Source organism: Nipponia nippon, unplaced genomic scaffold (genome assembly GCF_047370975.1).
Source record: "Nipponia nippon isolate SJK-2023a ecotype South Korea unplaced genomic scaffold, ASM4737097v1 scaffold_13, whole genome shotgun sequence".
Lineage (NCBI taxonomy): Eukaryota > Metazoa > Chordata > Aves > Pelecaniformes > Threskiornithidae > Nipponia > Nipponia nippon.
This window is the reverse complement of record NW_028262324.1, coordinates 5,905,496-5,929,029: the sequence shown is the minus strand read 5'-3', so window position 1 is coordinate 5,929,029 and position 23,534 is coordinate 5,905,496. Positions and strand designations below refer to the sequence as shown.

The following is a 23,534-nucleotide window of genomic DNA, read 5'->3' as shown; positions in this document are numbered from 1 at the left end:
TGATTTTGTTGGAAAAAATGTGTATTTACTATTAAAAAAAACAAACAAAAAACCCCCAAACCAACCCCAAACCCAACAGCCTTCCTAGATAAATTAAAATTCATTAAAACAGGGAATCCATTATGATTTTGCATATTAATTATGATGGATTATGTAAGATTATGTTTGAGTGGCTTAGCTCCATAAATACTTGCAGAGGATCAATAATTGGAGTGACCATGGAAGACCGGTCCATGCTCCAGCTTCCGCTGTGGCTCGTACGAGCAGAAATGTTTGCAGCTACTGTTGGTGGAACGTAAGTAGAAAGTTTCTGTACCGTAGCTAGAGCTGATTTTCTCTGTCTGTTGCCTTGACTAGGACCCTCCTCTGCTGTCCTTAGCTGTAACGAAGGAGGGATCGAGGCTTGGGTGAGTATTTCCCAGTGCTTTGTTTACCTGTCGGATAACGTGGGGTCAGGGACAGCGCTGTACTGGTATTCTTGCAGTAGCAGGAATGGCAGAATTTGTACTCGGTGACGAGGAGCTTACTGCCTGGTTGAGCCTTTTGAATGTCTCAGTCCTGAAATAATTGCTGTGTGTTGTTGTCTTTCCTATCTCCCACGCTGACTATATGCGTTGGAGTAATAGTGAGCCCCCCGTTTGTAAAGAGACTCGGAAAAGGTGGAGCTGGAGCTCATTTATTGAGTTATCCCGTCCAGTCTGTGAGGATGCACGACTGACCTCTGCAACAGATTGTGCTAGATCTTTTATTCAGGCTAATCTTAAATGTATCGGGCAATAAAGTTTCCGTAATGTCCCTTCAGAGACCAAATAAGACCTTACTCTAAGGAAGCTTTTTCTGCAATTCAACCTAATTTTTTTTTCTTTTTAGATGTATTATTTCCATTAAATGCATCAGCATTCACATTTCCAGTATAAGTGGAAGTGCACTCCCTTTCTGATGTTTAGATTTTCCTAGCTTTCATAGCTACAGATTAAGAAGTATTGATTCCCTACTGACTTGACATGAATAGGTGACTGGCAAATATAAAAAGATGAGGATACCCTATTATATTTAAAACAAACATTTAAATTTACTATTAAAGCAGGTGTTTGGAAAACAGCGTCTCCTTTTAATGAATCCCCGTGCTGTACCTTGGAGCGTATTTTGGCTGTTTCCTCTGTTTCTGGAACGTCTTTTACCAGTACATTTTATCCAATATTTAACTTCATGAGGAAAAGAAGAATTCAGCTTTTTCCGTTTTTATTCCTATGCAGCTTCACACTTGCAAAATGAAGCATTTCCATCCTAAAATGGTATTATGAAGGGGAAATACAGACTTTCGGCTTGATACCATTGCATTTCAGTCGCACACGGAGGTAGCTGCGTTAGTGCCAATACCTTTCCCCCTCTGAAAACACCCCGTACGATTTGATGCACGCAGTAAGACACAGGGGCTCTCGCACTTGCACAGCAGTGTTACCGTGTATTTTTTTTCCATTTTCCTCTGTAACCTGGGAAGCCGCAACCCCCCCGACCTACTCGCGTGTTCGCTGAAACCCGGGTCGCCCACGCAGGCCCGGCACAAGGCGCTTTTCTCGCCCAGGGCTCCGGGCGCGGGCACCGCCGTTACGCGCGCCCCGTGCGGGGCACTCCCGCTGCCGACGGGCCGCAGACCGCGCCTGGGTGCTGAGTCCAGGCCGCCCGTCCCCTGCCGGGGCTGCGAGGGGCCGCAGCGCGGCGGGGCCCGGTTCGGAAGGGCGCGGGGAGGCCGCCGCGGCCCGGGCCGGCTCCCGCCGCCGCATCCGGGTCCCGCGCCCCGCCCGGCCCGACGCGCTGCCCGCCTGCGGTGCCCGGCGTGGCCGCCGGGGGCCGCCCGCGCCGCCGAGGTGCCCGCCCCGCCGAGCCGGCGCCGGGCGCCGGGGCGGAGCCGTGCGGACGGGCCGGGCCGGGCCGGGCCGGGCCGAGCCGAAGCCGGGCCGGGGGCAGGAAGATGGCGAACGTGCAGCTGGAGTTCCAGGCCAGCGCCGGCGAGGCGGACCCGCAGAGCCGCCCGCTGCTCGTCCTGGGCCAGCTCCACAACCTCCACCGCCTGCCCTGGGCCCAGCTGCGGGGCAAGCTGCAGCCGCGGGTCACCGAGGAGGTGAGGCCGGGCCGCGGCGGGAGCGCGGCGCCCCCGTCCCCCCAACACCCCGCTGAGGCGGCGGCCCCGGCGCGGGGGGCAGCGCGGCCCCCGCCCCGGCACCGCCCCCCGGGGCGCCCGCGGACCCCCCGAGGCCGCGTCTGCCCGCCCCGGCCCCGGCCCCGGCCCCGGCCGCGGCCTCGTGGTGCGGGGGAGGCGGGGGCTCGCCCGGCCTGCGGCTGCCGGCGCGGCGCCGGGGCCTGCCGGGAAGGAGCCTGCCGGGCCCGCGGGAGGGGAACCCGGCCTCCGGCCCCCGAGCCGGCGGGTTTTACCCCGTGAGACCCTCGGAGCCGCCCTTAACGGTCAAATAACGGGGAGATGAGCCGGTCGGCGCCGCGCTCAGCGGGCCGGCTCGGGGGCGGCAGCGGGGTCCGGCAGGAGCTTGTTGCTGCGGCGGGGGGGACCCTTCCCCGCCCGCGGCCGGAGCTCCGCGGCTGCGCCCCCGCGCCCCTCGCGCCCGCCTGGGCGGTGAAGGCGCTGCGCCCGCCCGTGAGGTGAGGAGGGATGTCGGCGATTAACGTCCTGGCCGAAACCCGCGCTCCCGGGGCCGGGGGGGCAGCGGGAGGCCGAGCCTCGCTCCCTGCCCGGGGTGAGCGAGGTGGCAGCGCTTCCCCCTCCCCCGCTTTCAGCTGCGGCGGCGGGGTGCGCGGACCTGGTTTTATTTAGGTGGTGTTGATGGCTTGTGGGAAAATGATAAATGTTTTGCATCGCGGCTTTTAGGTCGCTAGATGTTTGGCACGGTTTTTTTGCTGGACTCCCGAATCTCTTATGGCAATCTCTAGCCTTCTTTTTTTGTTTGCTTTTAATTAAATTGCTATGTGAAACAATAACTCAGGACTAGTAAATCAATCCATTTATCACTAGGAAAACTGTCTCAACTTAAAAAAAGCTCTGAAGCAGCCTCTGCACGATATGGTGTGGTTTTAAATTGTAATTCACATGGCTTAAAAGAGATGCTTGCAGTGGAAAGCGCATTTGTATTTTCTGGCTAATAAACGGGTTCGTCGTATTTCCTGTTTCTTCTCACTTTAGAGGTTATTGCATTTAATAGTGTGCGCACAATTTCTTTGTATCCAACACCTAAAATCCTGTAATTGAAGAGTGCCTAAATACAGTGGCAATGAGATGGAAAGAAAAGTCTGATATAGTTCTTTAAATTCTCCTTCTCTCCCCAGATATGGCAATCCGCTTTAAGCACTCTGAATCCAAACCCCACCGACAGCTGTCCTCTCTACCTGAATTACGCCACTGTGGCCGCTTTGCCTTCCAGGGTCAGCCGACACAATAGTCCATCTGCAGCTCAGTTCATCACCCGGCTGGTTAGAAATTGCCTTCCAGGAGGTGTCAACAGATGTATTGTTGTAAGTGTCTGCTTGAAAATGCTTCTGGTGAGATGTTTAGTCAAGTATTTTCTTGACTTTTCAGGATTTTAGCTGTATCCAAGGAGACTGGAGGTGGGCAAGTTTTACCGATATAATTATACTGACATTTGTAAGTGGTTTTGCAGTGATGCGTAAACAAGACCCAACTATAACAGCTTATGCACGCTCAAGCAGTTGGAGGGGATTAAGGCTGGATATGTATGGAATACCTTCAGCTAGAAACATCCATGCAAAGGGAACCGGTAGTGGCTTTTTTCGAACTAGGATTTATGACATTAGTACCTGCTTTAGCAGATTGACGTAGCCTGCACGCAGAGTGCTATGTCTATATTGCATAACCCATTTAAGGTGGCGGCCGGTCATGAATGGTGTTCACCAGGGCTCAGTGTTGGGGCTGGTCCTGTTCAACATCTTCATTGATGATCTGGATGAGGGGATTGAGTGCACCCTCACTAAGTTTGCAGATGACACCAAGTTGGGTGGGAGTGTCGATCTGCTGGAGGGCAGGAAGGCCGTACAGAGGGACCTGGACAGGCTGGATCGATGGGCCGGGGCCAGCTGCGTGAGATTCAACAAGGCTCAGTGCTGGGTCCTGTACTTGGGTCACAACAACCCCATGCAACGCTACAGGCTTGGGGAGGAGTGGCTGGAGAGCTGCCTGGCAGAAAAGGACCTGGGGGTGTTGGTTGACAGCCGCCTGAACATGAGCCAGCAATGTGCCCAGGTGGCCAAGAGGGCCAATGGCATCCTGGCCTGTATCAGGAATAGTGTGGCCAGCAGGACCAGGGAGGTGATGGTGCCCCTGTACTGGGCACTGGTGAGGCCGCACCTCGAGTACTGGGTTCAGGTTTGGGCCCCTCACTACAAGGACGACAATGAGGTGCTGGAGCGTGTCCAGAGAAGGGCAATGAAGTTGGTGAAGGGTCTAGGGCACAACTCTTATGAGCTGAGGGAGCTGGGGTTGTTCAGCCTGGAGAAAAGGAGGCTGAGGGGAGACCTCATCGCTCTCTCCAACTACCTGAAAGGAGGCTGTAGCGAGGTGGGGGTCGGTCTCTTCTCCCTAGTAACAGGTGATAGGATGAGAGGAAATGGCCTCAAGCTGCGCCAGGGGAGGTTTAGGTTGGATATTAGGAAAAACTTCTTCACCGAAAGGGTGGTCAAGGATTGGAACAGGCTGCCCAAGGAAGTGGTTGAGTCTCCATCCCTGGAGGTATTTAAAGGACGGATAGACGTGGTGCTTGAGGACATGGTTTAGTGGTGGACTTGGCAGTGATAAGTTAACGGTTGGCCTCGATGATCTTAAGGGTCTTTTCCAACCTTAACGATTCTATGATTCTAAGGTGCTGTTTGTGTTATTGAATGAGTTTTTAAGTCTTACTGCAAACTAATGCTCCGATGTAAGTCCTTTGCAGGACAAGCTCTTGGACTTCTTTGGTCATCTTCTATATGAGCCTGATGAATTTGCTATTTGTTTCTATGACTTCTCCAGATGAATTCAGATTTCTAGGTTGTTAGAGAAGACTCCTATAGTCAGTGTCAGTAACAAAATCTAATTACACTCTTCACTTGGGAAAGCAAGAGTAATAACGACTTAATTTTTTTCCCTTGTAATTAACTTTGAAAATGTTTAGCTAAGACTGTTTTCCATTGGTAATTTCTGTAATGAACTTCAGAAAAATATTCTACATGTTAAAAAGCTGTTGGGTTGATATTAGCCACATTCTCCTATCATTTCTGTCTTTGTTTCATTTGTTTCAAACAGATATAGATGGGTTTTTTTGTCTTGATCTGTAGGCTAACCTGTGTTAATTGCACTAGTATAATTAAAGCAGTCTAGCTCCCTTGTAAGGATGTACTAATTCCCACACAGTCAAGTCCAGCAGTGTAATTCATTTCCGTATGGGAAATGAACTGAACCAGTTCAATGTAGTACTGTTCGTACTGCCGCTCCATCCATGCAAAACATGACGTACGAGTATGTCTTGATTCAGACATCGGGTATTTCCCACCCACCCCCTCTTTTTTAGTCCCCCCTCTTCACCAATAATGTCACAGGTAACATGCTTTTAAAGGTAGTCTTCCACATCACTAATGTTGTCTGACTTGTTTGTCTTCTGGCTGGTGTTTCAGATGGTCTGCGAGCGGTCTGAAGTCTTTGCTTCTGCTTGTGCATTGGCCAGAGCTTTCCCGTTGTTCACACATCGGTCCAGTGCATCAAGACGCACAGAGAAGAAAACCGTAACAGTAGAGTTTTTCCTGGTTGGACAAAACAATGGACCAATAGAAGTGGCAACACTTAAAGTAAGATTTTGAGGTTTTTCATCATCATTTTTTTCCATTATTCCCTGAATTTTTTTTCTTCAATTTCGTGCATGCACAAATACATCTGTCTCAGGCTACACACGGAATAGGTGGTGTATCTAAAGTAATAAATTGTCCTAGGTCAAAGTTCCTTGAAATTGATCAGTTCACAGCACCTGTGAGTAGAAATATCGAGCATATTACTGCAGCTAAGGCTGAAGATGTTATTCATAATTTAGATTTCAGGGGTGGAAAACACCAGACAAGTAGCACAAAGAAAAGTTCTCTTTTCTCATGTTTATCATAGATGCAAATAGTGCGCTTTTTAGCCTTTAATGTTACATTGCCTTTGGTGTGTAGGCTTCTCATTTTCTTTTACCCCAGCAAAATCTGTATGTGGCTGTGCAGGTGAATATTACAGTGAAGTCACTAAAAGTTGCTTATTCTGGGATCACATACGGCCTCTGATATTTCTGTCTGATGTACCTCTTTGGCTGAGTTTTTCTAGCAGAATGTAGCCAGAAACAAGACCCTAAGAAATGATACAGCTTGGGGATGAGCTATACGTAACAGTTAAGTATGACTAAGTCATCTTTCAATAACGGATAATCAAAGACTGTTTCCCTTGCACATGACTATTACAGAGAGGAAACTCCACATCAAGAAACTTTTAGTATGCTACGTCATTCCTTTTCAAGATCCTAACTTAAAAGCTATTCCAAGGTTTGCACTTGAGGTGTTAGGCAACTTCCCGTTCAGTTCTCCAGGTTCTGTGCTTCAGTACAGATGGACACTGACTTAGCTGATCAGTCAGTGAGGTTACACAAATCCCTTAAAAATTTTGGCAATGGATTTGACAAAGGATATGGTATTGCTGCATCTGAAATTCACAGAATTGCAGCTTTAGGGTATTTTTTTTTTTTCTTTCAGTATCTTTTCCTCCGTACTTTGTCCTTACTCTATGAACTGATTTGGCCACAGCAAATGATGCCAGACCAGTTTTCAGGAAAGCGACAGACATGCTTTGAGTACAACTGTTGATCACTCAATTTTTCCATGCCCCAAATCAGAAAAAAAAAAAATAGTTCCTTCAGATAGGTAGATTCCAAACTGCTTGGGTTATTTATAACTAAAAAACAAAGTCAAAATTATTTCTACCTCCTGTTCTTGCCCTTGATGTCAATGCCAAAAACATTGCTGGCTTCCTCCAAGCTAAGTTTTCACCACTTAAATTCAACCAGCACCAGACAGCTAATGTAGAGCACGGAAGAGGCATGTGGTAGGATTTTTTTAGCTAAGCCTCTCCTTTGGAATGTTGCTGTATTTTGCACCTATTGCATTGTCCAGGATATTTTATGGTGAGAACTAGCAGGGATTGTCATAGTTTTACAAGGCACATATTAAAGGCTGCCATTATCCAGGTTCTCTAGAGTACCCTGGAAGCCAAACCCAGGCACAGCTTATTTCTGTAAGTCATATCGTTTCCCTCGGACTTGGCCTTTGCATTAGAGCACCTCCATTTACATGCATGGCCCTAATGGTGAATCACGCCAAACCTAGCTTGGCTCCTGAGGAGGTCCTTATCCCTTTAGGGGAAGTAAAGCAATCAAAAGTAATTGTAGGGAATTGGGCAGCATTCCAAAGCAAGCCAAGGTTTATGAGTGTGCTGGGCTACAGAAGGTATAGAGTCCTTAGGCCAGTCTGGCCAAGCCAAACTTCAGATACCTCAGCATGGATGACTATCCAACACTTCAGATTCCTTTGAAACCCATCTTGACTCACCCGTCTGCTGTGTGTGGTCTTCAGTGTAGTGTGGCTACTGGAAAGCTTGAACAAAGTTTCCTTCCACCTAGTCTTTTAGTTTCAAGTTGTTGATTGACAGGAGTTAAAAGTTGAAGCTTAGTGTCTGGTGCCCTTGTTGTCCTTTTTGCCAGGAGGGTCCTTCTTCAAGGAAGCAGCCTTGGCATGCTCACTGGCGACCATTTTGATTCTGTCCAGTCTTGCTTAGATAAGTTTTTACTCAGTCCAGCTGAGGGTCAGTCCGTTTTGCCACAGGAACGAGGAAACAGATGCGTGCATGTTTTACACAAATATGAAATATTCCACATTCCCCATGGGCCTGCCATATGTCTTATGGTAGTAATCCTTATTGCACTCAGCCACTCTGCCTGCCATATATAAACTTTCCAGTTTGCCATGTTGTAGGTGATGTAATCTCTGCGGGTTTCCAGTCCGAGCGGCCTACAAGCTCATTGTGACTTCCTGAATGGGCTTCCTCTTACCTTTCTTTCCTCCACCTCGCATTGCCTTCTTGGTCTCACTTTGATAGTGGAGAAGGCTACTAAATTTGCAATATCAATTCACTGTGGGAAGGAATACAGTTGCTTAGAAATTAGAGCACAGGGAAAAATAACTTAAGCTTAACACATAGAAAAAAATAATGGTTAGCTTGTTTGACATTCTTTAATGCTGTACAACTGCCTGTGGTGGGTTGCAGTTAAGCATTACTGTGCTCCAGAGGAATCACACATCTGGTGTAGGCTGCATAGGACTAAATGCAAAGCTATGCAGAAAACCAGCCAAACCAAGGCCAGTTCTCAAGTGTGCTCACGTCTTCTCATAGTGTCTGGCAAGTGCTACAGAAGGAGTCAGACTGGCTGCTCGAATTGTGGACACCCCATGCAATGAGATGAACACGGATAACTTCCTGGAGGTAGGTAATACACCTGCTGAGTAAGAGTTACTAATTGTAAGTGTAGACTACAGTAATCAAGAACTAGTGTTGCTATCTCTTAACAAAACCTGTATGTCAGCTAGTGGGAAGCACATCAAAGAACCTGTCCAAGGATGCTGAGGGTATTCCTTTGGCCTTTAATATTTCATAGAACTTTGATAAGTTGGAAGGAGGCAGAGTGTACAGCTTGGGGTAAGGCACTGGGAGTCAGAAGACATGAGTTTTTGATTTGGTCGTGACGCTGGCTTCTTTGCCAGTGCTAATGTTGTCTTAAGCCTGATGGTGATAAGTGTTTCTGAAATTATGGGATGGAAGTTGACATGTTTCCAAATAAGTTTTATCATAAAGATCTGGAAGGCTGCTGAGAATGAAAGTATTCCTGTCCTATTGCATCATGATCCACTAGAGTGAACAGCTGGCCTTTACCTCTGAAGATTTCTTTTATTGGTGGAGCTTAAAAGTCAAGTTTGTATTTCATGCCATAGTAAGTCAAGGATGTCTCGGTGAAATTAGGCCATTGGAAAACCAGCACCACTCCCAAAATTGTGAATGTTTGTATGTCTATGCGTGCAAAAATCACACAGAACCCTTGGGTGCCCATGTGTGCAGTGCCCATATGTGTGGAAAGACACAAATGTGTCCTTCTGATGACTGACTGACAATGTCCTTTTTCTTTTAATGATTAAGGAAATCAAAAAAGTTGGCAAGGATCTTGGGATTACTCCTACCATTATTCGAGATGAGGAGCTGAAAGAGAAAGGCTTTGGAGGTATATGTCATTGAAAATTCAGCTTTTATCCCTCGAAGTTAATTGGAATGTTTTGCCATCTCCATTGTAATGTTTTATTTGCACATTTTTGAAGCGGTTTTATTGCCCATAGTATTCCAAGATGTTTTATAGAAAGTAGCCACAGATTGCTCCCTACAGGCTTTCTTCCCCACAAGTGGTTTAATTCTCTGTTTTCCAGGTATCTATGGAGTTGGTAAGGCAGCTCTGCATCCTCCAGCGCTAGCAGTTCTCAGTCACACTCCAGATGGTGCTACACAGACCATTGCATGGGTGGGCAAAGGTATTGTGTATGACACTGGAGGACTCAGCATTAAGGGAAAGGTACATAAACACTTGTTCTGCTGCTGCCTTTGCTTACAATGTTGTTTTCTGATGGAAATAATTCAGTTAATGTCTGTAGGAACAGGAAGTATATTTATTTGAGTAAACACTTGGTCTACTGTCATCCATATGGACACAAACTACCAGGGGAGAAGACCAAATAGGATTCAAGGAACACTTTACAGAGCAGTTAAGTAGCTACCTGATGTTTTACCCTCTAAGTGTTGCCCACTGCTAGGAGAAAGCTAGAAACAACGATGTTTAATTTCTGATTTTGGAGACAGATCTGAATAGGTTCATTTGAGTTGGCCTCAGCATGAATCTTGTAAACAACCTTTTTCTTTTTTCTAACAAATTAGCAGCAGAGTTTAGTATATTCAAGTTCTAAGGCAAGATCCACCAATAAGCAGATGCACGTGTTCTGTGTTTCTGTTACAGTTGAGTTACTGTCAAGACCAGAGTTACAGAAGCATCAGAAATACTAGTTTTAGCAAGCAATACTGTGAAATTTTCTTTTAAAGAAAAAAAAAAAATCTGTGGTTCTGTTTAAACAGACTACTATGCCTGGAATGAAACGAGACTGTGGTGGAGCAGCTGCTATTTTGGGTGCCTTCAAAGCCACTGTAAAGCAAGTAAGTAAAATGTGTTAATTGATATCATGTAGCCCAGTATTGCCAAGGAGCAGTCTGCCTTTTGGATACATTCCCAGATATGGGGACCAGTCTGATCCTGAAGTTTGACCTGCCACTGCTATTCGTGATCTTGAGGCACTCTGCTCTTTCTGCTATTTCAGGAAAATATTTCAAATCTTTACCGGGATCTTGAGAATTCTGAGAAATTCCTTGAGTGCTAGTTTTTTTTTAAGAGTCTTTCTTGAATTTCAGGGTTTGTTCTGCGGACTGAGTGGTTTCTGGTTCCTTGAATCAGATTTATACTTGAGTTATCCAGTGCTGATTTTGTTTAAGCTGTGGGATTTGGGGCAGCTGTCGTCCCCTTAGCAAAGAAGGGGATGAGTGACTCTGGGATATGAAGTCTGTCCATATTGCAAATCCTGTGCCAGTTCTAATATTAACTTACTGGGGAAGTGGCAGCTCTAGTCTCATCAGGAGCTGCTTGTTGGTTTGCTCCTGTGGTCAGAAAATAGTAGGGGAGCTGAGAGGAAGCCAGGTATTGAAATATGAAGAATTAAAAAAATGCATATTGTGCTTTAACAATCTGAACTGTGGAAAAGGAGTGGCCGCTGCCAATAAAACTCTGCCCTCTCCGCAAATCCAGTCACTGAGTCTTGCTGACAGAGCAGCTATTGCCTCCAAGGAGTATCCAAAGTTCAAAGAACATTTACTGCTGCAGATTAATGCATAGATCTGAGGGAAGCTTTGTCCAGGGGACAATCAGTGCCAAATTCCCATTTCTCAATAGTTTAGCTCTGTGCCTTGGCCCTAGCAGCATGTTTGATGTGGAAAGATTGTAAACTTCACAGTTATCTGCAGAGACTTAAAATTGAAAACAGATTTGTGAGCTGCATCTTAGGCAAAACAGCTACCTTTCCGTAACTAAGTCCTTCAGAAAGTTAGATCACGCGTTTGCAAAGGACAAGAGCTAGAACTTAATGCTTTGGGAGAGTCTGGGACAGCCATGGATATTGGTACCTTCTTTTGGTGATTCAGTCCTTGTTTCCACAGTAGTTTTGTGTGTAATTATCTGCACTGAGAGAAGTTGCATTCACAATCACAGTAGGTGTGAACATAAGTGATCTCTCGTTTCATACGCAGTTATTGTAACAATGAATAAACTGGTAGTAATATGTTTGGACAATCTGAGCCTGAAGAAGCTGTCATACCTCACAAGAAATCTGTTAAAAACAAAAGAATGATCTCACTGCCTAATTTTACAACCTCATGTAAGAAGACCTGTTCATGAAATCCCTACAGAAAGTGTATTCAGATAGGCAGTGGAAAGAATTTGTCGTTACTGTTTCAAGATGGGTTTTTTTTAAATGCTTTTAAGAATAATACAAAGCTAGAAGGGGTTTAAATTAGCTATGCTTTGTCACAGAGACTGAAGTTGGAAACGTGTGTTGGATAGAAAGTTCCGTGGGAAGAGGGGCAGAGGTTATTATTCATCTTCAGAAAATATCTGCCTACATGCTGTTCAACAGTTTTACAATATGATTTAAAAAGGCTTTGGATAGCAAAATTAAGCAAGTGATTTTTCCTAGAAAGATGCGTTTCATCCGTTGTGAGCTTTCCAGCACAAGGGAGAAGAGAAAAACATTCACTTAAATTGTTGAAATCCTTCTTGATCCTGCATGTTAACATAGTGAATCCTGCTTTTAAAGAGCTACAGGCAGAATGGGATTCAGGAAAAGGCAACTGATACTGGAAGAGGGTTTTCCCTTTTTGAAAATAGATTAACCACATCTCCCCCTTGGAGGAGGAAAATTTGGTACAGTCCAGTGAGAGACTGTGAACAGAGTCAGGTTTTTGCTGCACAGACGGCTTTGGAAGAGCAAAGGGTCAGAGATGGAAGGTTATCTCGTCAATGATGCTGTTTGCCCGCTGGCTGGACTGGGAACCGCAAGTTACTTTATGGCTTCTAGTTGCTGCCCATTATTTTGAAAGGTTTTGATTGATGCATTTGCTCTTTAGACTTCAGAACATGAGCTGATTCAGCAAGTCCAGATTTCTTCAGCTACGGACTTTTATCAAGAGATAAACAGTAAAACTGACCCTGGTTTCCCTAGGAATTTGATTTTTTTAAGGCTGGCCGTCCCAGTTGAGGAGGAACTATATTTTTATTTGTTAAATGCTGCTGTCTCCCTTTCTGTTCCTAGGATACCTCCACACAATATAGCCATTGTATAAATAACAAAATCATCATACATTTTAAAATATCATCCATAACCATATAAGCGCTTGATTTTACATGAATGTAAAGCAGAATGGGATATGCCAGAAGAGAGGAGGCTAAGGGGAAAAAAAAAAGTTTGGAAATGCTGTGTGCCTCCCAGCAGGAATGATACATGAAAAAAAAAAAACACCAAACACCCACACTGCACCCCCCCAGAAAAAAATAAAAACCAACCCAAATTCATCTTAGCTATGGATATTTTTGTTTTACATGGAAAGAGAGAGGATAGATCCTGGTGGTGTGTAGCTGACCTGTGGTGCAGATTAGATGCTGAAGGGCAGCGAGCTGTGTTGTTGGCAGCTGGGTGATCCACTGAGACATGGAGTACCACCACGTTCCAGGATTGCCACAATCAAAGTTACTTTCCAACAAAATTCTCAGAGATGGAATCTGTTCACCTGGGGTTGGTTTTTTAGGGAAAGTATACAGTTCACAAATGGCTGCGTATTAGCATTTATTATTTCCATAATTTTCCACTGTTACTGTAGACTCTTCCCCAGTGTGGCAGATATGATGGGAAGGAGCTCAGGTTTCTCAAATGGCCCCACTTGTATCTTTGTTGTTGTTGGAAACTAAATAAAATCAGTGGAAAATACAGGGTTTGGAGAAAAATCCTAAGCATCCTGACTGGCTGTGTAATGTCTTCTCGCAAGCGTTTGTAATTGTCATGTTGAACACATCCGTTACTTGGATCTTTCCTTTGTGGCTACAAAAGGTGAAGGAGTTAAACAGTCTGGACATGTTGTTTGTGATCTCTGGTGTGAGTCTATGTTACAGTTGTATTAAAATTAGATGAGTGAAGCGTTGCATCTTCGGAGACGTATTCTACTGATTTTCGTACAGAGGTACTGTAGTTTAGTGACTTAGGGTTTGGTTTTGGTGAGCCTGGCAGTTTTCGGGTGAGCTCAGTGGGCTTTGGAATTGTGCTTGTGAAGATCTTACTGGAGCTGGCTGTAAAGAGCTGAATGTGTTCTTCCCAGGGAATCAGGTTTGACTAAACATAACCCCCTCCAGTCACATCTGCACAGTGCGTACAAAAGATGTTTTAATTCGGATACCTCGCCACTGAGAGAAGATTGTAGTGATCACTGCTTAATTGACACGGGCTTTCTAGATCCCTTCCCCATTTGTCTGTCACATGCATATGGGCTTTTATGCACTCTCAGTGAGAATTCTAAAATCAGTATTAGATGTTACCTCCTCGCCTGCTTTCTATAGCTGTCGGCCTCAGCTTCAAGATATAAGACATTCCTCACAGATTTCCCATATAATTAGTGGCATTGCTGTCAAGAAGGCATAATCCCTCATTGATTTCAGTCCCAATAAATTAGCTTGATGTGAATCAAAAGCCATTTCTCTCCTGTTGTTGTTACAGGGTTTTAAAGACAATCTTCACGCTGTTTTTTGTTTGGCTGAGAATGCAGTTGGACCACGTGCAACAAGACCTGATGACATTCATGTTCTTTACTCTGGAAAGTAAGATTGTACCTACCCTTTTCATAGAAACATTCAGAGGAAACATCAGCTTTGGTTCTATTTATCCGAGTACCATGCAGACTGTGAACCTTTCTCACATCAGCTTCCCTAAATATTGATAATAGTATTTCAGACAGCCACAGTAGTGAGTTTTAAGTGTGCTTAGAGTTTCCTGTTGGGTATGTAAATACACATCAAAATACTTATCATATATCATGAGCTCAAGTTTCCTTAAAGCCCTCAGGTTTAGGCGTTTTTCCAGTACAACCAGTTTTCTGTGTCCATTTGTAGTCTATGTTGTCTCACTCGCAGAGGCAGGCTACCACTGTATAAGAATCTCTTCTTGTTTTAAGCAGAGTATGATACCTCTTTGTACGGCAGTAATTTGTAAAATCCCAGCTCAACCTGCTAGGCATTATGCAGGCCCAACAAGTAGACCGAACCATGAGGGCAGTACTGTTATCGCCCTTTTCCACGTGTGCTCTGCCTGGGTGCTTGCAGCTGGGGAATAAGCAGCCGTACAGACTTGCAGAGTCAAATAAGGAAGTACATTAAGTTTGAGTCTGCTTTCTCATCCAGTATTCTAGTCCAGACAGATGAGTCTTAACTTCCAGCCTGAAGCACCGTTGTATTAAATGCCCTCTCTTCTTCCTAGAACTGTGGAAATCAATAACACTGATGCAGAAGGTAGACTGATACTGGCTGATGGAGTAGCTTACGCATGCAAAGATCTTGGAGCTGATATCATTCTTGATATGGCCACTCTTACTGGAGCTCAGGTACCAATACAGAACTGCTAGCAGACAGGGGCTGCATCCTTTTACTGTCTGCACATCGTACGCTTCTGTGCCTCTGTCCTGCTAGCCTTTGGTGGAAGGCAGATACTGTGAACTGCTGTGACTGATGGTGGCTTCCAAAACTTGTGCAAGAGAAAGTTGCCAACAGCAACCCCAGTAAACTGTAATCCTCTGTGCACATGACGTGCTGTGAATGTGTTACATTTATAACTGCATTACTCAAGCAGGGTTTTTTTGGTCTTTATGCAACTTTTATGCTTTTGCATACTTAAAGAAAAAATGGAACTCTTCTGATGACAGTAGCAGCTGATGTAAGCGATCCAGTATTCAATGTTTGCAGTTCAGTAGCTTTATAATTAGCAAAACTGATTTGATGATAGTGATAAGAAATTTTCTTGTCCGTAAAATGGCTTACATCATAAGTCACACACAGAATGACACAAGGGTACAAATTTAATGCTACTGTTTTTTGAAATCTATTCCTGTTTTATAGAAGGTTATATTGACAACCAGTGATTCTTGTGGTTTAATTTTCTAGAAAATGAATTGGTCTTCATATCAGGAGAAGAAATGGTGGCAAATTTTAAAAGCATGAATGTTGCATATGTTGGTGTAAACATCAATCCTTTGAAAGTGTCCCATCATTGTCCTACTGGAAAACTGATGTGATGGTGGCTTCTGGGTTTTGTATATTTGGAAGGAAGCAACCTCTCCAATGAATGAGGATGTTATGTTCATACTGCGTGATTGACCCACATTATTGGGGTATCCTCTGTGTGTGTGTGTTAGATATTTTATTTATAATTCATTGTTGATTTATTTTTATTTCTAAGGATAAATAATTGTAAAGTGATATAGTTTGCTTGCTCAGTAACTATAAAGAAACATTTTTGTGGGACAGTGGTTTGAATAGGCCAGACAAATGCAGACTATTTCACTGCAGAATGGATTTTCAGAAATTTTAAAAGATTCAACGGTAGCTACAATGTCTCTGTGTTTGTAACACTATCTTGTGGAGTAGTTTTGAGACATGTTTTTTCTTGGTGGTTTTGTTAGATGGAAAGCAGCTGTTAATGCTGAGAGAGAGTAGTACAGAATCATCCTACCCAGCACAACTAAGACGACTCCTTCCTGATTTGCCTTCTGTCTCACTAGGGAGTTGCTACAGGAAAGTATCATGCTGCTGTCCTTACCAATAACGAAGAGTGGGAAAAGGCTTGTGTTAAAGCTGGCAGGAACTGTGGAGATTTGGTCCATCCTCTTGTGTATTGCCCTGAGCTCCACTTCAGTGAATTTACCTCTGCTGTAGCTGATATGAAGAACTCTGTGGCAGTAAGATTTTTTTTTTTTCTTTTAGATTTCATTTATTACATAACAACGTGTGTTTTCTAGATAATGTGCTGGCCTCTTGACGGCTGGCTGAAAGCACTTCATGTGGGCTGTAATCTTTTGGAAATGGGCCATATAGTTATGGTCTTCAGGGTCTTTTACCTGGGGATTTTACAGGCTATATGTCACTACACTGATACTTAGCATCAGTTGTAGGCTGCTTGCCTTTTAAGCATGGCCCTGAGATGAATGCTAAATTCCTGGATGGAGATGGTTTAAGAAGTAAAGGCAAGTATTCCTTAGATCATATATAATCAACAGAGACAGTAACTGGGAATGCAGAAACCAGGAAATTGGGGACAGAGGCCTCGGGGATTGCTGCAGCTGCTTTTGCTGTGTGTTTGAGAGTTACAGTGTGCACTGAGTTCCAAAAACACTGCAGAAAGGAGCTTGGGCAGAAGAGGAATTGAGCAGGGCCAGACTGCTACCAGGGATTAAGTCAAAGGATTTACAGCATAGCTGGTTTGCAAGACTGTGTTTTAGGGCCATTCATTAAGCTCTGAACTAGATTTGCACAACTGTCTTTTCTGTAGGCAAGAATAAAACATTGACCTTTTCTTTTCTTGCAAGACCAACTGTATTTTTATTATTTCTACAGGACCGAGACAATACTCCAAGCTCCTGTGCTGGGCTCTTCATTGCTTCTCACATTGGCTTCGACTGGCCTGGAGTCTGGGTCCATATAGACATTGCTGCCCCTGTTCATGCAGTGAGTATGTTCATATGACTTCCAATATTTTCCTGGGTGAGCAAGCTGGGTAAAGAAAACTGCTTGTGCCTGCAGATACTCTGAATTCTGTGCCATCAAATTCAAAGCGAGAGAATTAGGTGGAGAAGAGTTGTTTTGAAAAGTATTGACTCTTCATCTGTGTTGGGAATTTCTTTGTTTTGGTAGCTTCATCTGTTCATATTTTTCATTTTGGTTTTAAAATATTCTAACGGTCACTTTAATCAGCAATATCTTTATCATTGTAAACTTCGACAACTTGTCTGCTTTCTGTTCATGGCAATAATCCTAGCCTTCCATTTTCACCCATATTGTTTTAATATGATTGACCATAGTCGATCATCCTGCCTGCTGACCTGCAGCAGAGAAAACATTTGTTTCCTCTTGGGGGTTTCCCATCCTCCCTTTGGTGGAACTTGCGTATATTCTTTTTTCCTACAAAACAAGACAATTTACTCCCCCGTCTCCTTTTTTTTAAACCCAACTTACTCAGCTCATACTCGAAATCCATGCTCATGCTGGACAGAACATTCCCCGCCCTGAACAATGCTAGTATAAATCCACCCTTGAGTCAGTATCAGCTCTGTCCTCATGTGAATCAACCAATGTGTTGGTTTCATGTAACCGGGACAGATTCCAGTAGCAGTAAGGATACAGAAGCACACGCTGAGCAGGCCTGCCAGGGACCCCGAGTATTCACTGTGCCCATGTGCCATCACTGCTCTTGTTGAGTGAGTAGGTAAATTAAAACTAGATTCAAATTATACAATCTGAAGTGTGAATTGTGTGGGTTGTTTTTTTCCTAGGGTGAACGAGCTACTGGCTATGGCGTGGCTTTGTTGCTGTCCCTGTTTGGAGGGGCATCTGAAGACCCTTTGCTAAACATGGTGTCCCCTCTGGGTTGCAATGGAGACTCTCCCCCCGAAGATATGGAGAGGGATTCCAAAAGGCGGCGCCTGGTTTAATGCGTCCCCAGCCCTAAGTGACGGGGTGCATGGGTTACCTCACTTTGCACTGATTCATTCTCAAGCAATGAAAATGTCACACATCAGAAATTGCCATTTTTTTTACTATCATATAAGATTTATTACTTGTTTCTGATTAAAACAGCCTGATTTCTTGGTTTTTTTAAATTATTGGTGCACACAGTTGCTGAACAATATCAGTGGTGCAGAGTCCAGGCTCAACTAACTGCATCAGGAAGAGGGCACATCCTCCTCTGAGCCCCTTACAAAACCTAACTAAGTGCATTAATGCATGAGAAGCTCTCTCTAGTCTGAAGAAGCAACTGCAGCTATTGCTTACAAAGCCTTCTGAATTACTTATTATATGTGAGGTTTTATCAGACATTTCTGCAGGCCCCACTACATCTCGGAACACAGGACAAGGAAAAAAATCTCTGTAGACTTGGCTTATTCAGTGACAATTTAGCTTAGCAGCAAAGGAGATGTAATGAGAAAAGGCCTATAGTTTTAATACGGTGCTGTTTCCGCATGTTTAATGTTTTTCTGACCAGTAAAATCAGTGAGAGTGGTCCAGAACATATCTCTACATAAATCTTTCACATACACGTTGCAGAATGTATTCATGTTAAATGAGGAAAAAAATAGAGGGACTGTGATTGAGTAAAATCGGTTTACAAAGCAGAGTGGCTTCTTGCCACTTAATAAATTTATTATTATTAAAGCAGCTTATGTATCCCATGTGGCGTTTCATGGTGTCATTTACATTTCTGAGAACACTGAGCGCTCCAAAAGTTTGTGCGCGACATCATTACTCTGTTCCAATTCCTTTTCCCAGCACTCACACATCTGAAAGCAGACCTAATAGAGTAACAGCTTAATACTGAATGGTTTGGGGCAGTTCTGAAGAACTTACGCTGATTCACTTCATTTGTTTCATTCAACAGTAATCAGGGATGCATAGTATTAGTTTCTGTATAAGCCAGTCACAAGGAGCTCTCGAGCACTAGTTTGACTTGGACGCCCACGGAAAGTGACTTGCCCCAATTTATGTCACGTCAGCAGCAGAGTCGGGAACAGAGTGACCAAGTTTTAATCAGTGCCGGTCCCTGCCCGGTGGTTCAAGCGTCAGCCTTTGGAAACATTTCTTGGCTCAACCAGAGTGTCAATGGTGAAAAATCCCACCCAGCGCGCACTTTTGGCTGCTTTGCAGATAAAGTCAAGCTGAGTTGTGATGAATTACACCTTTCCTTGTGCTGGAGGTGATCTCTGGAGAGAACTAGTGCTAGGTTTCAGATGGAGTTCCAACAATGAGGTACATGTCTGGTTTAGGCATGAGTCTTTTTGATTAAAGACCTCATGGAAAGCTTAACGCAGAAGGGAGAAAAAACATTTTTCATTTTGGTTTTGTGGCTATATTTGATTCTTAGGCAGAATGTAACTTTTTTTTAATAAAAAACCCAGAACTTCATCACTTCCTGTATTTGCTTCTCCCTTGCTGTTTTGGTTCCCTGGTCCACATGATCATAGTTTTAGGAGATCTGTATATAAATGAGTTCTGCCTTTGGTCATTGTAGACACTCGGTATAAAGCATTATCTGGTACCAAAAAATGTGGGAAATGGGTCGATGAAGAGTTAATTGTCGTTACTGACTCAGTCTGCTCGCTGAAGCTAATGGCAAAATGTTCTAATTTCAGTGCTCTGAAATCAGGTCTTCAATCTCCATCCTATAGAAACACTCTTCAAATTAATCAATTCTAACTTTGAAATTTAGTGTTTTGCCAACATGAGGCAGATTTTTACATAAAAAGTAGCCTGCGGTTTTGTGCTGTAAGGCTAAATTCTAATGTTATTCACTGAATGCAGCAAGCCCAGATAAAGGAAAAATTAGATTTTGATGACTGATTATCCCTCAATTTTGCTGTGTTCTGCTGGATTTAATTTGGAAGGCACTTAATAGAAGACATCTTTAAAAAGAAATATCTAGTATTAAAGAAATCTAATATGGAATACCTGAAAAGCAAACAGGATAAATAGCTAGGAAATCAAACACTGAAAACCAGCTTAAATTTGCTTATGCAGAGTAAAACAAATCAATCCAACACCTAACAGTAAAAAGGTCCAATGCTTCCTCTGTTTCAGAGATACAAAATAAAAATCAAGGATTTTTTTTTTTTAATTCCGTAATAAAATCTCTTGCTATTCCTGATGTACATTATTATTATTTCCTTCTGTTTAGACAAGAGGTGTGTTCTCTAGAGCAGAAGCTTTGGACCTACACAAGACAGTGGTTTGTGAGCTGTATTTACCAAATAAATGATTCTCTCCTGTGTGTCACAGAGCTTGCACTGGGATAATTCCTGTTATGCTCACAGTGTTTCCTAAGCCCCTAACGAGCAGAATTTTAGTTCCTCCAAGACCAGCTTCCACTGGATTTACCTACCTGCTTTTAGGCGATGGGCAATTTTAGCTTCTGCTGCAATGTTCACCCTGAGGCATCTTGGTATGAGACCTGGAGGCAATCTACAAACGGGGAGATCCCAAAACTGCCTTAGAAGTAGCAGATACTCGGTGTCAGAACTTAATACGTGGGATAGTTACCAAAGAGAAATAAGCTTGCATCGAGCCACAAAGCTGGAATTTGGTCTCTGCAGCCGCTCCCCGCTTCTGCTAATCGCTGTGCAGCCTGAAATGAGCACATCGCAAAAGCTTTCTGATGTTCTTACTGCCTCTGTGGCCATCCTGACCAAGTGCTCCGCAATTACGAACACATTTAGCTTTACAGTCCCCTCCGTGTGCTCAAAGCAGCACGGTTATTCGCGGGAAGCGGTTCCAGACACCAGAGGCTGACCTCGGGATTTAGGTGACTACACTTGAAGTATCCTCTGGTGCCGCTTCAGCAACTGTAAATAGAAACGGTGCTACGGTGGGCAGTGTGCACCTGCATCGTTTTGTAAAACGCTGCTAGGGCCTGGGTCCTCCACGCTGCCGGGTACCCTGGACCAACCCTTCAAAGATAACGAAGCAGCACAGGGCTCAGTGAGTTGCTGAGGATCACCTCAGTATCTAAGCAGAGAACTGAAACTTGGGGACCCCCAGGCTCTGGGTTCCCAGCTGTCCTCCCTCTCCTTGGCTGCCCTCTGAGCAACCACAGGAGATGTAGCAGGGTCACGCAGGACCTGACACCAGGCTCCAGAAGCGGCACAAAGCCAGGGAGGTGCCTCTCTAGGTTGTTTTCTAGTAATTAGAGTTTAAATTACTACAGCTGTGGGCCCAGCACTTTCAAGAGAAGGTTGACAATTGGGCACCGATACAGCACTTCACAGCGTTTCATACGCTGCTGGATGCGATATGTTAGCCAGGTTGAGCGTATGCTGCTTGAGTAGAAGGGATCAAAGTCCTCTGCTGAGAACTCATGACGAATGAGGACACGGAGAAGAGTCTGACAGGGTGCTCTAAGTGCAGCCTTTACAGCAGCGGGGCTACATGTAGCCTGAGGAGGTGAATGAGCCTAGTCCCTTACCAGAGAGACAGGAAAAAGCTATTCCGGAGGATGCTGTGGTCTGACTGCCAACGAGGGTAAACCCTCCCTGGTAAACCTGTTTGCAAATATCTCCACCTGCATCTGGGACAGCATTTACTAAAGCAAACAAAATCTTTAATGTTGGAAGGCAGAAAGAAACTTAAGTGGAACTCGCTGCATCCACAGTTCTCATTCTCCCTTGCCTTATTTCTATCGTTTTCCTCCCTGCTGCGTTATACGTAGGACTGAACAGCCTGCAGTTAACAGGAAGGTTAAAGGACTTGCTCCTGTGTTGTCTCTTAGCTGTTGAGTTTTGAACTCATAGTTGTGTGTCACACTTCGGTCAGCGGAACCCCTTACCTCGTAACCACTCCGTGTGAGTCCGACAGAGGCCTCCGGGGGCTGGCTGTCACCCTGCCACCGGCTGAAGAAGTGGCGTAAGGAGCAAAGGAGGCCGCGCAGCACTGATCAGTATGAGGGTAATGCAGCCCCCCATTCTGCTTTTCACAATCATTTTCCTCTCCTGCCCCGTAGGCTGAGGATATTTCTGTAAAGAAAGAAATTTTTAGTTAATTTGCCACAGCTGTTTCAGAAGTTTTTGTGAAAAGGGATTTCACAACAGGAGTCGCTTACCTTCTTGGAGTCTCTCCAGCCTTTCATAATGAAAATGTTAGCATATAAATCATATCAACACAGATCCAGCTAGAGAAGCTGAGGGTTGCGTCAGTTCAGACCCACGTAGGTTCCCTTCGGGTGTGCTGGACTTTACCTGTAGCTTCTGGTTTGAGTTCTGGGCAGCTGAGCCATGCTGGGTGCTGGGGCGCTTACTGCTTGCTTTGGGTACAGGATGAGAGTGGGAGGCATGGAAATCCCATCCTGTTTGTAATTTGGACAAAATTTTGGACCAAGTAGATTTTTGAAAAGTAGTCTTTGGGTCATCAAGACAAGCGCCTGTATTCCAGGACTGTTCTAGGTGAGTCAGGGCATCTGTTCATGTTCTAGTACCTATGCACAAAACTACCATTAATCATGTTTGCTACAGCAGTGGCTAGGGACCTGCTAAAAAAGCATCCAGATAAGAAAAGGGTCCTTTTATGCTTACACTACACTGAATCAGAAGCCGCACAAAGCCACACTAGACAAACTGATTTTTCTCCATTTGCACGTGTAAGGGATGGAATTAAATACATCTCATTCCTCGGTCCCCATTGTGGTTCTTGTGCTGGAAATTCTGTTGCCTTGATGTGTGATGACTTCTAGGCTCCAAATGGGCAAGTAACAGTTTTCAAAAACTGCACTGCGGGTTGTTTTTTTTTTTTCTTTTTCCCTGTCATGTTTTCTTTCAAACACTTCTATTACACAAAACCCACAGAAAGAGTTCCAGGCAGTGTCCACCCATATGAAACCAGACTTTTTTTTTCCATAATCTTTTTATAGATTTGATAATATTTAACTCAGCATGTATTAAAAATGTATGGAGTACATAAAATTCATTATAAATGTCACCAAATGGGCCGATGGCTTTTTAATATCACTGCCACAAGACTGCATTTTAACCTATTTCCTCTCTGGATCCATTCCAGTGGCAATTCCAGGAGGGGAATATATTTAGTCTATATTTACTTAGTCTGTTTAACTTTCAGTTAGTGTCTTTGGCTCATCCCGTGGCCATGCTATTTTGGGATGATTTATACAATATTTACATTAAATTCTGCTAATATTTCCTTGCCTCTTGAAGTCAGATTACACTATTTACATCTCAAAGGCCCAAGCTGGAGGAATAAGCAGCTGTTCCAGGCACCAGAGAGAATTTAGCGTAGGGGAGGCTGCCAGAAATGAGGCCACGTGTCTGAAATACTCGGGGAGGAATTATTTAGAATTGGACCAGTCCTCCATGAAGGAAGGGGGAAGGCTTACCAGAGCAGTAAGAAACGTGGTTGTTATATGGGGGTCAGACAATAGCGTTCAGACGTTTTCACTTTATGCAAAGAATTTCTGGTGCGCTTTCCATAAATTGCAAACGTCCTGGGTTAAACCACAGCAGGATTGTACTGTGGGCC

At 44.3% G+C, this 23,534-nt stretch overlaps 1 protein-coding gene across 2 annotated transcripts; it reads left to right on the top strand.

Moving 5' to 3' along the window:
* The first annotated feature begins 1,877 nt into the window (after positions 1–1,877).
* NPEPL1 (aminopeptidase like 1) lies at positions 1,878–18,691 on the top strand. Of its 2 annotated transcripts, none has more exons than XM_087750271.1 (12): positions 1,878–2,122; positions 3,337–3,522; positions 5,674–5,844; positions 8,468–8,557; positions 9,266–9,347; positions 9,547–9,689; positions 10,244–10,321; positions 13,975–14,075; positions 14,731–14,854; positions 16,028–16,204; positions 16,860–16,970; positions 17,795–18,691. In XM_087750271.1, the coding sequence occupies exons 1-12, from the start codon at positions 1,973–1,975 to the stop codon at positions 17,951–17,953; spliced, it is 1,572 nt and encodes a 523-aa protein (XP_087606397.1). In that variant the 5' UTR covers positions 1,878–1,972; the 3' UTR covers positions 17,954–18,691. The 2 variants fall into 2 exon arrangements, with proteins under 2 accessions (XP_087606397.1, XP_087606398.1); XM_087750272.1 differs by having other exon boundaries at positions 16,860–16,974; positions 17,795–17,934.
* The last annotated feature ends 4,843 nt before the right edge of the window (positions 18,692–23,534 follow it).

Excerpts from the sequence above, each read along its gene's own strand:
- NPEPL1 (XM_087750271.1), top strand. The coding sequence starts at position 1,973 with ATGGCGAACGTGCAGCTGGAGTTCCAGGCCAGCGCCGGCGAGGCGGAC. Across the intron at positions 5,845-8,467 it reads TAGAAGTGGCAACACTTAAA|TGTCTGGCAAGTGCTACAGA; the intron begins GTAAGATTTTGA and ends GTCTTCTCATAG. Across the intron at positions 10,322-13,974 it reads TCAAAGCCACTGTAAAGCAA|GGTTTTAAAGACAATCTTCA; the intron begins GTAAGTAAAATG and ends TTGTTGTTACAG.